This window comes from Petaurus breviceps, unplaced genomic scaffold (assembly GCF_028583685.1).
Source record: "Petaurus breviceps papuanus isolate PSGF00001 unplaced genomic scaffold, PetGlider_PUasm1.0 90822, whole genome shotgun sequence".
NCBI lineage: Eukaryota > Metazoa > Chordata > Mammalia > Diprotodontia > Petauridae > Petaurus > Petaurus breviceps.
Window position 1 is genome coordinate 24,721,661 of NW_027187351.1, and position 16,311 is coordinate 24,737,971.

At 34.2% G+C, this 16,311-nt stretch overlaps 1 protein-coding gene across 1 annotated transcript in view; it reads left to right on the forward strand.

The window, feature by feature from the left end:
* COL19A1 (collagen type XIX alpha 1 chain) overlaps nucleotides 1–16,311 on the forward strand; it is a 426,484-nt gene that overhangs the window by 112,155 nt on the left and 298,018 nt on the right. The window contains exon 12 of the mRNA XM_069070725.1: nucleotides 570–614. Within this exon, the coding sequence (XP_068926826.1) occupies nucleotides 570–614 (45 nt within the window). The remainder of the gene's footprint in view (nucleotides 1–569; nucleotides 615–16,311) is intronic.

Sequence of the window (16,311 nt, forward strand, 5' to 3'; positions counted from 1 at the left end):
CTATCTATCTATCTATCTATCTATCTATCTATCTATCTATCTATCTAATCTATCTGTCTGTCTGTCTGTCTGTCTGTCTATCTATCTATCTATCGGAGAGACAGAGAAAGAGCATAGGAGAGAAGGAGGGAACAGAGAAAAGGAGAGTGAGTGTATGTATATTCCATCCTCCACTAAAGTCATTCATGCTTCTATGCTTTATAATGGTATACAGACAACCTTGAGTTTTTTAAGGCTATATCAAGAGAGTATAAATTCTACCATGTCCTATAAAGCTGGAAAGTTTTGGAATGTAGGCCTAAGGACATATTTATTTTAAGTCTCACCTAAAGATGAGGCTGGCCAAGTTAGGACAAGCTCATCATCTGAAGTTGGCCACCAGGTGATTAATTTTCTGGCCCCAGCAATTCATGAAAGCTATCTATTAAGTTTTGGAAAGGTTCCTGCCTATATCAGGAAAAAAAGCAGCCATGCCCATAAAACTACTGATACCTATCAAGCTAGATTGAATTGAATTTTTTCAAGTATTCAGGAAGTATTCTTATATGTGCTACATTTCTATACAACAGCAAGAGCATGGCTTTGAAGGAAGTAAAGGAGAAATTGGTGAGAAGGTAAGGATTTTTTAAAAAGAAACTTTTTAATAATAAGTATTTGCATGTTATATAGGTTATTTTTTAATCCTAAAAATAAACTATTTAATTTGTATTCTGTTTTTCATATAAAACTGTCTGATTGATTGTTCAATAATAATGAAAATATGATTCTAATTAAGTTAGAGCAATTCAAGTCTTAAAAGATGATAGCAGATCATTTGAGTCTTGCTTTGAATGGTCTTCTGTACTTGTATAAAAATATGCTAAATATTATGATTAATTCCCTTTCCAAAGCATCCTCTGCACAACTTACCTCTTATCTACACTGTGTACATCTTTTATATGCATAGTTGTTCGCACGCTGTCTTCTCCATTAACTTGTAAGCTCCTTGAGGGTAAGAGTCATGCTTTGCCTTTCTTTGTATCTCCAGGGACTTTAGCACAGTTCTTGGCACACTTTTGTTGTTTAGTTGTTCAATCATGTTCAACTCTTTCTGACCCCATGGACCATAGAATTTCAATACTGTCCAGGGATTTCCTTGACAAAGATACTGGAGTAGTTTGTCATTTCTTTCCCCCAGTGGATTTAGGCAAACAGAAGTTAAGTGACCTGCCCAGGATTGCACAGCTAGTAAATGTCTGAGGCCAGATTTAAACTCAGATTTTTTTGACTCCAGACCCATCATTCTATCCACTGAGCCACCTAGCTGCCACCATTAAGCACACAGTAAGTGCTTAATAAATGCTTATTGTTGTTAATGATGATGATGATTACTAACACATAGGTCTAGTGTTGCTTACCTTTTCAATGAACTCTAGTGGTTCAATGATCAAATATAAACTCTACTATTTGACATTTAAAGCCCTTTATGACCTAATTCCAAACTACCTTCATAAGCTTATATATTAGTAAGCATTCTATAATTCAACTGAATTGGTTTTCTTGATAATCCTTACATTACATACAACATTCCATTTTTCTCTATGGATTTGTTCAGGCTGTACTGCATGCTTGGAATGCACTCTTTTCCTCACCTCTGTGAGGAAACTTTCTTAAGTTCCTTCAAAGATCAAGGCAAATGTCAACTCAGATGTGAGTCCTCTCCTGATCCCCACAAATGCTCATGCCTTTCTGTCCAGACAACCTTGTATTTATTTTGCATCTACTTATCTATGTATATATTTTCTCTCTGATAAAATGCAAGCCCCTTGAAGGCAGGGACTATTTCCATTTTTCTCTTTGTATCCCTAGCACCTATTAAAATGAATGAGATACAGTAGGTGCTTAATAAGTGCTTGTTGACTGATACAGTATTCATAACAATATATTTCTTAACAATTATTGTTTCACATAACAATACACATATTGCCATTAGAAGCAGTTAATTACAATGGTCATTGTGAATTTGCTGATAATTTATTGCGAAAAGTTTACTGTCAGTGACTTGACCATTGTGATACTCATTGATAATACATCTTTTTAAAATCAGAATATATCTATATACAATAAACTTATAGATGTTTGTTCAGTTTTCATACTTAGACATTGTTTTTCATTCTTCCCTAAGACTCATTAAACAGAAAACATAGAAAAATGAGCTGATTTGAGTTTTGCCTCCTTTGCTTTCCTCCTCTTATCCTACTTTCCTACTCCAATGACTGACATATATCTTGAGGGAGGAATAGGAATTGGAATATATAATCCAAGAATGAACTCATCTGCTTTAAATAAGCAGATTTTATTATTGATAAGTAAAAATCATATTTATGTACTGCTTTAAAGTCTACCAGTTTCCTGACTATAGTCTCATGAAGTAGCCAGTGTAAATATTATTATCCCCATTTTACACAGGTGAAATGAGGCTTGCCCATAACAAGTAAGTATCAGAGCCAAGATTCTAACCCAGAACTCTGGACTCTGAAATTCAATACACTTCCACTATGAAATGCTGACTTTGTATACTTAAAATTCTTTGTATTCATTAGCAATTTGCTTCCCCAGTGACTCTTCCTTGTAATGCCCGAACATGTATTATAATTACAAGGTAAGCAACTTATGTTTTGTAAGCTCCATGGTAATTACTTTTAGATTTATTAAGTGCAGCAAACATCTGTAAGAAATTGTGATAGCTGCATAATTTATGAGCACTCCATTAAATGATGCCTGTTTTAAATGAGCTACTTTTTTAATGGGTCACTTTGCTGAGGGAGTCTTATATTTCTGCCCTAGAATTCCCCTAATTCCAAGCACAGAATTTAAGTAAAAAGCTTTGCTTCCTTATGTTTCTGATTTATCAATGTGTTTTGCCTGTATAAAAAAGCATCAGTATAAATAAAAAGAATCGACAGAGTCTCAGTAATTTAAAGAGGCACCAAATCATTGAACCCATCTCTAGGTAGCTCTTTTTGTATTTTATGTGCACATTTGATTTCAAGAGGTAATAACCTACTCCTAGACAAACAAAATAAGGGATCTTTAGTTTACAGATCTCCCTCCAGGTTCTCTGTATCTATTGTGATATAGGGTAAATGACAGTGAATATTGTTTGTCTCATATTCTAATACTTAGCTTTACTGGGAGGTGAAAAGTGTTTATGGAGGTGATCAGAAGGAAATGAGGCATCAAAGATTAAAGACAACCTTATCATAACTCAAGACAGTTTGTAGACAGATGCATGATTCCTATTGTAATTCTTATACTTCAAAAAGGCACTGCCTTGGGAAACTAAATGTGATTTTCTAATTATATGAAATATCATTTTTCCTTTTCCTCCAGCATTATGTATTAGTTGGAAATTTTTTGGTGTTTCTAATCAATTTATTAAGATAAAGTCAAATCAAGTCAATAAGCATATTATTAAATACCCCCCAATATTCTAATCTAGACACTGTCCTAGGATAAAGATAATAAACTAATTATAATGAAATTAATACTTTATCTTTCCTTAGAAATTCAATGTGTAATAGGTATGCTAATCACATATTATTCAGTAACTCTAAGAAAGAGAAACTTGAAGTGCTTACTATATAGCTTTTTCAAACAAAGATAACAGAAATTTGATTTTCAGATCTTTATACAAAAAAAAAACTTTGTATGCAATTTTAAAGTGATCCAACTTTCTCCTTTGTCCTTCATATTATTACTTTACTTTGAGTCATTGTTTTAGTAGTGTTTAAAACCAGCTATTATTCTTAAATGCTCTAATATGTGAATTGTAAAATAAAATTGTTCCAGGAAATTGTATGCATGGAGCTATCCCATCTTTTGATCTGAAGCCAAACTTTTTTGATTGAAGCCAAAATCAACTCAATTCTTATTATATAACTATATAAAAACTATATAAAAACATTAAAATATATTACTATAAAAGCCCATATTTCTTTAGTGATCCTGAATAAAGGTCAAATGGAGGAATCTCTTGCTTTTATGGAATCCAAATGAGTGTAGAAAGCAACATTGCAGCCCTGGTTTTCTACCTGATTGGTTTCCCATGGAAGCATCATTGTCAGTCATTGTCCAAGAAAGAGCCCAAGGAACTCACCATGTGATGATGATAGTCTCATTGAAAGCTACAGATATGAAACATCAGCACTAAGTAACAATTAAAGATACTCAACAAATTAAAGGTGAAACCCACAATTCTGTCAAATACGCACTTACGTAAAAGGCAGTATGGAAGAAAAGCAGACCTACTGACATTTCAATCTGCAGTTGTTTTTATTAAACATACACACACATACACACTAGCTATTTCTCTTGACAAAAAATCCAAGTTAAAAAAAAATTCAGTTTCACTGTGTACCAGTTTTGTTCTTTGGAGTCAAGGAAAGCTATGGCACAACCTTGCCCCAATTTGCCCCAATAAGCAAAGTACATAATTATCCACCCAAAGATCAGTAGAATAGATTAAAACAAACAAACAAACAAAAAACAGCATGAAATTGGACACTTTCATCACCTTATTACCACCACCCTATATCCTGAATTGTTATCTTTGTCAATGTGGTACAGAATCTCTTTTTAAATTTTTGAGCTGATTTAGGTTTCTTCTAGGTTATGAGAACTATGAAGGAAAGACAGAGGCAACACTTTATGGGGTTTCACTATTGAATGATGTAGCTAGGGGTGGGGAACCTGTGGCCTCAAGGCCACATTGTGGCCCTCTAAGTCCTAGTGGGGTCCTTTAACTGAATCCAAACTTCACAGAACAAATACCTTTAATAAAATAATTTATTCTGTAAAACTTGGACTCAATCAAAAAGGCCAAATTCAAGGACCTAGAAGACCACATATGGCCTCCAGACCACAGGTGCTCTACCCCTGATAACCTTTCAGTTCAGGAATATTGTTGTTCTTGAAAAGTACTAATGATGTTAGGAGGCTGATATTTTGACTTGCAAGTGAATTGGATTTAGGTTGGCAGAACTTCAGGAATATAATTCTGGTGGATGAGAAGAGTTCTTTTTTGATAATAGCTATTTGTCAGTCATTATATGAAGACAGTATACATCGGGGTCAAATTTATAGTTTGTATACCTTAGGAAAAACATTAGAACTGTAGGATTTTTTAATATTAAGAGATTTAAATAATTAAAAGTTAATAACTAGAATTATTAATCTTTTAATATTAATATGAAAATGAAAAGCAAATATCAGCACCAACGTAGGACCGATTTTTAAAATATTTTAAATAAATTTAAAACATTTATTTATTTACTTTTAGCTTACAACATTCAATTCCACTATCCCTTGAGTTCTAAATTTTCTCCTTCTCCCTCTCTGCCCCCCTCCCCTCCCATAGCAGCAGGCAATCCCATATAGGTTCAACAAATACCTTCACATTAAACATTAATCAAGTTGTAAAGAAGAGTTACAACCAGTGGAGTGAACAAAGAGAAAGAAGGGACAAAATAAAACAAAACACAAAACACAGAGAGCAAGTAGTTTGCTTCAATCTACATTCAAACTCTGTAGTTCTTTTCTCTGGATATGGATATTCTAACCTTGCATTACTGAGAGGAGCCCAGTCTATCATTACAGACATGATGTGTCTGTAATTGTATACAATGTTCTCCTGGTTCTGCTCTCCTCACTCAACATCAATTTATATATAAGTTTCTCCAAGTTATTATGAAGTCCATCTGCTCCTCCTTTCTTATAGCACAATAGTATTCCCTTACATTCATGTACCATAACTTGTTTAGCCATTCCCCAATTGATGGGATTGATTTCTAATTCTTTCCTACCACAGAAAGAGCTACTATAAACATTTTTGTACATATGGGTGCTCCTCCTACTTATATGATCTTTTTGGGATACAGCCCTAGAAGTGATATTGCTGGATCAAAGGGTATGCACACTTGCTCTCCAGAATGGTTGGATCAGTTCACAACTCCACCAACAATGCATTAGTGTTCCAATTTTTCCACATCCTCTCTAGCATTTATCATTTTCCTGTTTTGTCATTTTAGCCAATCTGACAAGTGAGATGTGGTACCTCAAATTTGTTTTGATTTTCATTTCTCTGATCAATAGTAATTTAGAGCATTTTTCATATGCTTATAGATATCTTTAATTTCTTCCTCTGAAAACTGCCTGTTCATACCCTTTGACCATTTATCAATTGGGGAAAGGACCTTTTTAAGTAATTGCTTCAAATCTTGTTAAAATTCTGATTTTTAAAATGGTGTTTCAAAGGATCATAGATTTTTAGGTTTGAAAGAAACTGATTTTCTGCTTTTCTTCTGGCCTTGGATACATTTGTTTTACTTGTACAAAACCTTTTTAAGTTAACATAATTGAAATTATCCATTTTATACCTAACTTTGCTTTCTATCACTTGGATTTTTTTTAAATAAATTGTTAGCCTTCCCATAAATCTGATAAGTAATATGTTCTATGTTCTTCTAATTTTCTTGTAATATTTCTCTTTGTATTTAGGTCATGTATCCATTTTGACCTTATTTTAGTAAATGGTGTAAAATATTGGTTTATACCCAGTTTCCACCATAGTGCTTTCCAGTTTTCCCAACAATTTTTAATGTGAGACTGTTTTCTGAAAAAGGTTTTGATAACTGCATTTCAGCACAACTTTTTCCTTTGTAATCCTATTTTTTACATTTAGAAACATTATTCTGAGATGTGATACAACAGTTTCAGCAGACTGTCAAGGCACAAAAAAAGATTAAAGGACACTTACTCTGTCTTCTTTTTCTTAGGCTAAAAATCCCAGTTCTTTCATCTGATCTTCATATGGCTTAAACTCTTCACTTCACTATCTTTTCCCCCCTGCTCTGTAGTTTCTCCAGGTTATCAGTTTCCTTCTTAAAATTTAACATCCACATGTGAGCAACACGCTCCAGATGTGACTTGGCCAGGGTCTAGTTTAGTGGACTGATCACCTCCTCATTCATGGGTGTGACATCTCTCTTAATGTAGTTTAAGATCATATTAATTTTAGTGATTTCTACATAACACTGCTTACTCATATCGAGCTTGAAACCATTAAGACCTCCAATTCTTTTTCATTTGACCTATTCTTCAGTTATGCCCTCTTCATCTTGTGTTTATGTACTTGATTCTTTGAGAACAATTAATCAATATGTGTATGACTTCTCAATTATAACTATTGAATTTCAGCATATTTCAGCAATTTTATTTGACCCAAGCTTCTAAATGATCAGCATCTTTTTGAATACTGATTCTGTCATCCATTTTGTTAAGCTATCCTTAATATTATATAATAATAAAACAATAAGTTTTGTGTTATCTGCCAATTCCATAAGCATGCTTTCTGCTTCTTTTTCTAAATAGTTTATAAATAGGTTTAATTGTACAGAGTAAACATAGATTTTGGAAGGAGGCGACCAAGTTGTCAATAAACTAATAACAGATCTGGTCATTCAATTAGTTCTGAATCTACCTAATTGTGCTGTTGTGTAGACCACATTCCTCCACAGTGTTCACAAGTTTAGTATGATAGGCTTTTTAAAAGTCTAAATCTGGGTATGCTACAATCTGGGTATCTACAATATTCCCTTGCTTTTGTGGTATAATAATTGTTAGAAAAGGAAATAAAATTAGTTTGGCATGACCTGTTCTTGCTGAAGTAATACAATATCTTTATGATACTGATTCCTTTTCTAAATGTTTATTAAATCCTCCCTTTAATAATACATTTGATTTTGCTAAGAATTGAAAACAGTATCTTGAGCTTGCAGACTCCTTTCCATCTCCATTTTTTAAAAGTAGTACAACATTCTTGAATTATGTAGCACATTTTTTGTTCTTCAAGTTCATTCAAATACTGCCAAATGACTCAATAATCATAGCTGACAGGTTGTTGACTCAAAAATTTATTTTATCTTGGTCTAGTGAATTGAACTAATGAAAGTATATAAGTTATGTATTACTCTTTTCTAACTTATTTTGTATATAAATTCCCTATAATCAATTTTTGCTTTGTCTTTTCTAGTCCAAACATGAGTCACTTTAACAGAGAAAACAGAAGTGAAATTAAAATGAGTAGCTCTGTCTTCTCTTTCTTGTCAACTATCTCCATCCTTTCTTACTTGATCAGTAGTACGGTTCTGTCTTTGATCCTCCTCTTTTCTTCCTATATAGTTTTTTTAAACTTTTTTTAAAAAAATCTTTAGATTTACTTGACAGTCTCATTCTGAGCAAATGTCATAAATGATGAAGCTAGTGAAGAAACCTAAGAATGACAGAAAGGAGTTGTAATTTTTAATTATTTTAAGCTTAGAATTTTAAAGTATCTTTGCCAATTTAATGGGTGAAATTCATTATGTAGTTATAAGAAAATTCAGTTTTTCCTATTTTAACTGATAATTTGTGTTTCTTCTTTCAAAAACTAATCCACATCCATGGAGGAATGAAGTATGCTGTTATAAATTTGTTCCATTTCCTAATATATTTTAGATGTTGGATTTTTATCAAAAATTGAAGGGAAAGATGTTTTCCCAATTTTAAAGCTGGTGCTTTATTTAGTCAATCAATAAAATTACCTCATCTGATTTAATTCAAGTAATACTTTCATGAGATAAGAACATAGTTTTATCAATTATTCAGAAACTTTAGACTAAGTTAAAATCATCCTTGATCATGTTGCACAGGAAATGTGTTGAATTGGCTGATGAAACTTGGTCATTCCTTGGGGGGGGGTCATCTATTAATTATCAAGCTAATTTGGATGGGAAAGAGATTCAGAGTTGAACAAATGTCTGGTGTTGGAAAGGAGAAAAAGCTCTTTCTGAGAAGAAATATCTTGGTGATGAGGGTAAAGGGAGAGAAGAGGCATTTGGCTTTGATCTCAGCTTCCATCCTTGCCTTGACTAGAGAAGGACCTTGTGAGCTTTGAAAGGTCTGGAGGATTCTTGATTTTCCATCTTTTCATGGCCTCCTTAATATTGTATCTTGGGACAACAGCAACTGGTGGCAGTGTCTGCATTGGTATTCAGGAACAAACTAGATGTCATATAGAAAATTAGAATGCTCCACAAGGAGCCCAGAAAAGAAGCAAAAGCATGTCTAAGAGTTCTTCAGCATTCCATGAAGAGATAAAAAAGCCTATAACAATGAGGAACTATAATTTAACCGATTGCTATATATGCTCTTTTAGCTTAAGCTCTGTCTCCTGGACTTCTTATCTACAGTGTTTCCCCGATAATAAGACCTATCCCGAAAATAAGCCCTCCCCTTACTGTGTAAGATTCCTCTAAAATAAGCCCTCTCCCGAAAATAAGCCCTGTTGAAATTGCTACTGTAGTGAAGGTGATCCCCTGCGCTACATGCTACATTACGGTACTCTCTGTATGCACCGTCCCCCCCCCCCCCGTGAAATGCACGCCATGCTCCGAGCTGCATCCAATCAGAGCTGCAGCAGTGAGCGCGTCATCCTGTTCTTCCCCAGTGATTTGCTTATTGAATAAAGGTACATTTCTTTGTTCACATTTACCTGTTTATTAAAATTGCTGTCAATGTTCATTAAAATAAGCCCTCCCCTGAAAATAAGCCCTCTGGTGTTTTTCTGTCCAAAAAAATTAATAAGACAGTGTCTTATTATCGGGGAAACATGGTACCTGTGAGAGATTGAATCATAGAGTTTGGGATGGGTGATTTGTACCAGTTTTTTCTTGCTGTACCATCTCAGTAAATATCATTTTCCAAAAGCTAAGTCTAGATGATTAATTGATGATCAACCCATAATCATAGTTGGGAAAATACTGGTGGGGGCTCATGGTTGTAATACCATTAGAAAGATACCTTCTTCAACCCATCAAGGGGTTGTCCTTGTCCTTGTCCTCTGATGTGACATATAGGAACCAAGCTCTTGAGATCTGTCTCCTTAGTGAGCACGTGCTGCACAATCTTTATTTTTAAAAAAATCTACATATGTTGCCTTTTGATGTGCAAAAGCACATCAAATTTGCATGATTAAATAATGCATTTTGGGAACCAACAATTTTTGTTGTTTAATCAATAAAAGTTTTCCTTCTCTCCATAATTCTAAAATATATATTTTTCTTCTGTTTTCATTTTTTTTATTATTTGAAGTATTGATCTTGGAATTTATTGTAGAATAGGGTGTGAAAAGTAGATCTTATCTCATTTTTCACTATACTATACTATGATACAGTTCCCAGCAGCTTTTAATGAGTAATGATTCCTTTCTCTAGTATTTTATGATTTTGGATTTATCAAGCTTTTTTCCTGTTATATGCCTTTGTTTCTATTTCTGGATTATCTATGATATTTCATTGATCCTCCATGTTTTTAAATTTTTTTTTTACCCATTTTGAAGTAGTTTTTAAAGTGACAACTTTTAAGTATAACTTGAGATCTGGCAGTATATTATTCCCCTAATACCCTTCTTCCATACAGACATTTTTTCCCTCTAAATTTTCCTTCATACTCTTGGTTGACATGAATTATATTATTCTTTCCTATTAATTTTGATAACTTTTTGTAATTTGATGATGTAACAACTTGGGTAGTATTAACTATATCATCTGGGTATATCAAAGCATGTCATCATTTCTCTAGCTTTTAATATTTTCTTTAGGTCTGTTTAATTTTATATTTGTTTTAATACAGATCTTGTTTTGTTATAGTAAATTAATGACCATGTATTTGCTATGTTGGCCTTATTGGAAACTGTATTTCTCTTAACTGCCTTAGGAGATGGTAGATTTCATTTTACTAACAATCAGCAAAGGCTAAAACTACCCAGTCAATTGTAGAGGGATACTTGTTTGTGTGTGGATTGGATTAGATGGCCTCTGCAATTCCTTCTACATCAGAGATTCTGTGATTCTTTCTATAGAATTATTTTTTTACCATTGTTGTTGTTCATAAGATAAAGTTAAATTTCTCACTTTACAGATAAGTAGAGGTAGAAAGAGGTGAAATAATTTGGCTTAAGTCATGCAGTTTATAAATAACAGCCAGGATTTGCACTTAGCCCTTTACCAGACTATCTTTTCCTTCTGTAGGTCTCCCTACCTAACATTTATTGATATCAAATAATAGCATTTATTTTGATAACACATGATGAGTGCATTACCTAAGTGCTTAAAATATTAGGCATTGCTAGATGTATTCTAAAACAATAAATTTATGCAAAAATTGTTTTTTTCTAGCTACATGTATATTTCACAATCCACATAGTACTCTCCTGAATACTCTTTAAAAATTACCACAGTGTACCTTACTGAATGCTCTCTAAAAACAGCAACTGTAATTCCAAATTCATTAATATTAACCATATTTCATCTCAGAATTTGTGTTTAGTTAAATACATTGTCTTCATCATTGATTTTCGGATGAGAATATTATTATAAAATCCCTGGTTTAGCATATGATGAGATAATTAGAGGACCTCACCTCAAAAAAATGAAAACTACTCATGGAATTTTAGAACTAGAAGGGATCTTAGAGACATGTAGTCTAACTACCTTATTTTGAAAATGGGGAAATTAGAGCCCAGAGAGGCTAAGCAATTAACACAGGGTTACTCCACAATAGCCCAAAGTAGTACCTAGGCTTTCTTACTCCCTTCACGAATACTCCATTGTTTCAGATACCATAAGCACCCTCATATGAATAAAGCAAGCTTTTAGGCATTTGTGGAATTCTTTTTAACATTATATAACTTTAAAATAAGTTCATTTCGTTTTTCATAAACCAAGTCAAGTCAATCTCAAATATTTTTAAGCTACATTGCTTCCTCTTGACTCTTTCTTTCCTCCTGTGATGATGCAAAAAGCCTCTTCCCTTTAATGGTTGCATCTGGAGAATTATTGAGGGTGAGACTATGGTGAAAAATATCCCCTTAGACAAAGCCTTAGCTGAGCCACTTCAGAGCTTAATCAATCATTCATTTCCATATCTATTCAAATGAATATTGAATAAGAGCAGCACTGAATTCATTCCTCAATACTCTACTGCTGCTTGTTTCTAGCATTAAAAATTTATCAACACCTGTGACATGTGGCATGTAGTTCTAATGTCTAAATGCTATGCTAATGAGAGTAATGTATCACTCACTAGATAGTGTTAGGTTGATTCATTTTTGTTTAAATTTCATACTTAACTCATAACAACGGAGGTTAAAAACTTAAGACTTTAATTTCAGTAGTAATACAAGGGAAATATGATTTATTTTAGTAATACATCACCAAAATATTGACACCTTACATTACGTGTCAGAAAATTATGGTCATTCAGCCAATCATGAGAGATTATCTATTACTTTAGACAGTGATTATGGTTTCTGATAAAATATGACTTTTTTGCATTTTAAAATATATTGACTTTAAAAGCAGTTAATTTCATATTCAATTTCTATCATGTCAATGATGTATAGAACTTGGGCTTTGAGTTTGAAGACAGGAATTATGGGTGTTTAAATTAGACTGTGTGGCAATTCTTCTCAATAGCAATTCAGATCACATGTTTATCATGTGTTAAGTGTTGGAGATACAAAGATAGAAATAGTACTAATCTTGCTTGCCAGGAACTTAAATTTAATGCAGGAAAAGACTTGTACACAGCAAACTCTGATAAAAAGGGAAGTGAGAGACTTTAGCTAAAGTGAGAAATTAAATGAGGGAAAGATTACTTTTACCTGTGGAGGGGAGGGGATTAAAAATAATGAGTTAACATTTAAACCCTTAAAAGTTTGCAGTACATGTTACATATATCATCTCTTTTGATCTTCACAGCAACCCTGTGAGATAAATGCTATTAATGTCCCCATTTTATAGATAAAAGAAAAGTTTTAAGTAACTGAGGAAGTTTAAGTAACTTATCCACAGTCATACAATTAAGCTAGTAAGGCTCTGATACAAAATTTCAACTCAAGTGAGGAAATATATACTAGAATTCTAGGATATGATACCTTCTTTTCTGAACCAATGAATCAGATGAGATCACATGATCATCAATCAATCAATAAGCTTTTATTGAGTGCCTACTATGTATTGGGCCCTGAGAATTCAAGGAAAAAAAATAAAACCACCCCTGCTTTGAGACTTTACAATTCTTTGGGTGGAGGGGGGAGGGAGGAAGTAAATATATACATATATAAGTTGCAAATGCTGTTTGTCTGTTCTCAAAAAGGATCGTGACCTCAGGAAGGTGATGCCATGACATACAAGTGAATTGGATTTAAATGAAGGAGGACTGTGCAAAGTCTGGTGACTATAAACACATGCATGTATGTATGTATGTATAGGTGTGTATATATGACACGCCTATACACATATATTCATGCATGTGTATATATATATGAAGCAAATTAGGCACAAGATGGACTTGAATCAGAAGGCATGAGCAGCTGAGGGGACCAGGAAAAGTCTCTCCTGCATGAGTTGGTACCTGAGCTGAGCCTTGAAGGAAGCCAGGGAACTCTAAGATGCAAAGGGCAGAAGTGAGAGCATTTCAGGTATGAGATATGTGCAAAGATATAAAGATGGAATCACAACTGTAGCTAGACCTAACTTCAAAGACCATTTAGTCTAATTCCCACCTCTAACCTTTAAAAAAACAGATTAGAAATGAAGGCACAGGGATGTTCTCCTTTTATTCCTCCCCATCTCCTCCTGTCCCCCTTTCCCTTCTTTAATCCCTCTCCCTCAACCTCGCTCTCTTTTTCTTTCTCTCTCTCCCTTCCCCCTCCTCTCTTTTAAAATGTCAAAACAAGGTCTTCAATTCCCAGTCTTTTAGAATCTGAAAGTTATTAATCATTAAACAATTTAACTTTCAGATACAGAACAAAACCTCACATTTAGAATGTGAATATTGTAGACAAGAGCTCTCTTTTCACTCTATCACATTGGATATAGATATTTCTGTTACCATTCAACAGGAGTTTGCTATACATGGTTTTCAAACACTCCCCCAAATAGTAGCTAGGTCTACTATTCCAGTTCCAGTGTATTATACGTGCTACTACCAGAATCATACTCATGAGCAGGGTCACATGGTTCATAAGTGTCTAAAACTAGATTTAAATCCAGGTCCTGACTCCAGACTCTATCCACTGTGCTATGTAGCTGCCCATTATAATCAAGTTCTGTGAGGTTCTAGGGCCTTTGGCATTGTTTTTGTGAAATTATTAGTTTCAGGCAAAGAAAGTGCCAAAATTAGAATAATTGTTTGATAGGAGTCAAAGTTGAAATGTGTATTTTTAGGATTTCAGTGAAAAATCTGTCATGGTGGCCACCTGCCATATTCTGAATGAATGGAAGCACATTAAATGCCTTTATTATAAGCAAACAATTCTCCCACCCTCACACTGAAACAACTGTGGATACTTTACCTCACCTCCTGTGGCTTTTCTCTCATCACCTTCCAGTAATTTAATTAACGTCAGCATGTCCTATGTTTATTTTATTTGCCCCAGTAAGATGCAACCCTGCTGCAACTCTTCAAAAGTACTTATGTTTGACAGCTGACTTGAAAATGGAACTCCAGTCAATTCACTTAAAAAAAGCATTTATTAAATAACAACTATGTGTTAGGCAGTAGGGACACAAAAACAGCAGAGGGTATGATCTATTATGGAGAGGGTTGAGTACACAAATAAATATGACACAAGAAAGAGTAATTTAAGTGCAAGGGGAAATTGAAACAAAGTAAGAAATTTTAGTAGTGAGAGAGCTCTTCCTGGGCAAAGAGAATCAAATAGAAGCTAATACCCTAGTTGGGCCTTGAGTGAGTGAAGGATTTCCTTTGCCTCTAGTCTGTGACCACTCCAATCTATCTTCCCTACCTCTGCCTGAACAATCTTCCTAAAATATTCACTGTGATCGTTTCCCTTCTCCACTCAAAAGTATTCAGACAGACAGAGGTGGGTTGGTTGATTCCATTCTAGGTATAGAGAAAGCATAGATATGGAGATAAGAGGTGACCAAGAACTGAGAAAATAGTTTGGTCTCAGTTCAGACCGACTGAAATGTAGGCTATGTGAAGAATGGTAGTATGAAATAGAGCTGGACACACTGATTCCAGATTGCGGAGATCCTTGTAGGCCAGAGTGAAATATGCTTCAATTCGGTTGGTGGTTGGTTGCTTAGTTGGTTGGTTGGCTGTTGTCCTTTGTTCTCTAAGAGGACTAAAATGATGTCACTATTCTAAAGTCAAGTTTCAGCGTGTCTGACTGTGGCTGATCAGGCCAATACTAGCTTGGAATGTTCTACCACTGGTTGGGCAGAAATAATACATGTGAACATTTGGAGTGGATACTCTAAATTTGTACATCCTGAGTTTCCTTTGAGCTGTTTCAATTCTGCTTTGCTCATAGAGCACAGCATCTTCTCTGATGTGAGGAAACAAGCCACGCTGAGTGGTCCTGTGCCAGTGTCTCCTATATCACACAATCAATTCCAAAGTTCTTTTTTTAATGATTGCTATCCTTTATGTTTTTTAAATTTAAATTTATTTCCTTTTAGTTTACAACATTCAGTTCCACAATCCCTTGAGTTTCAAATAGGTTCTACGAATACCTTCATGTTCAACATTAGTCATGTTGTAACTAAGGATTATAATCAATGAGGTGAACAATGAGAAAGAAGGGACAAAACAAAACACAAATGAGAGAGAGAGCAAATAGTTTGCTTTAATCTGAAGACTCTGTAGTTCTTTCTCTGGATGTGGATATCCTTTTTCCATTACAAGTCTGTTGAAGTTGTCTTCTAACCTTGTTTTGCTGAGAGGAGCCCAGTCTATCAAAGTTAGTCGTCACACCTACAACGTGTCTGTAATTGTGTACAAAGTTTTCCTGGTTCTGCTTTCCTCACTCAGCATCAGTTTCTATAAGTCTCTCCAAGTTTTAATGAAGTCCATCTGCTCCTCATTTCTTATAGCACAATAGTATTCCATTGCAATTATATACCACAACTTGTTGAGCCATTCCCCAATGGATGGGCATCCCATTGATTTCCAATTCTTTACCACCACAAATAGAGCTGCTATAAATATTTTTTGTACATATGGGTTCTTTTCCTACTTCTATGATTTTTTTGGGATACAACCCTAGAAGTGCTATTGCTGGGTCAAAGAGTATGCAATTATTTATAGCCTTTTGGACATAGTTCCAGATTGCTCTCCAGAATGATTGGATCAGTTCAAAACTCCACCAACAATGCATTAGTGTTCCAATTTTTCCACAGTATTTATCATTTTCCTGTTTTG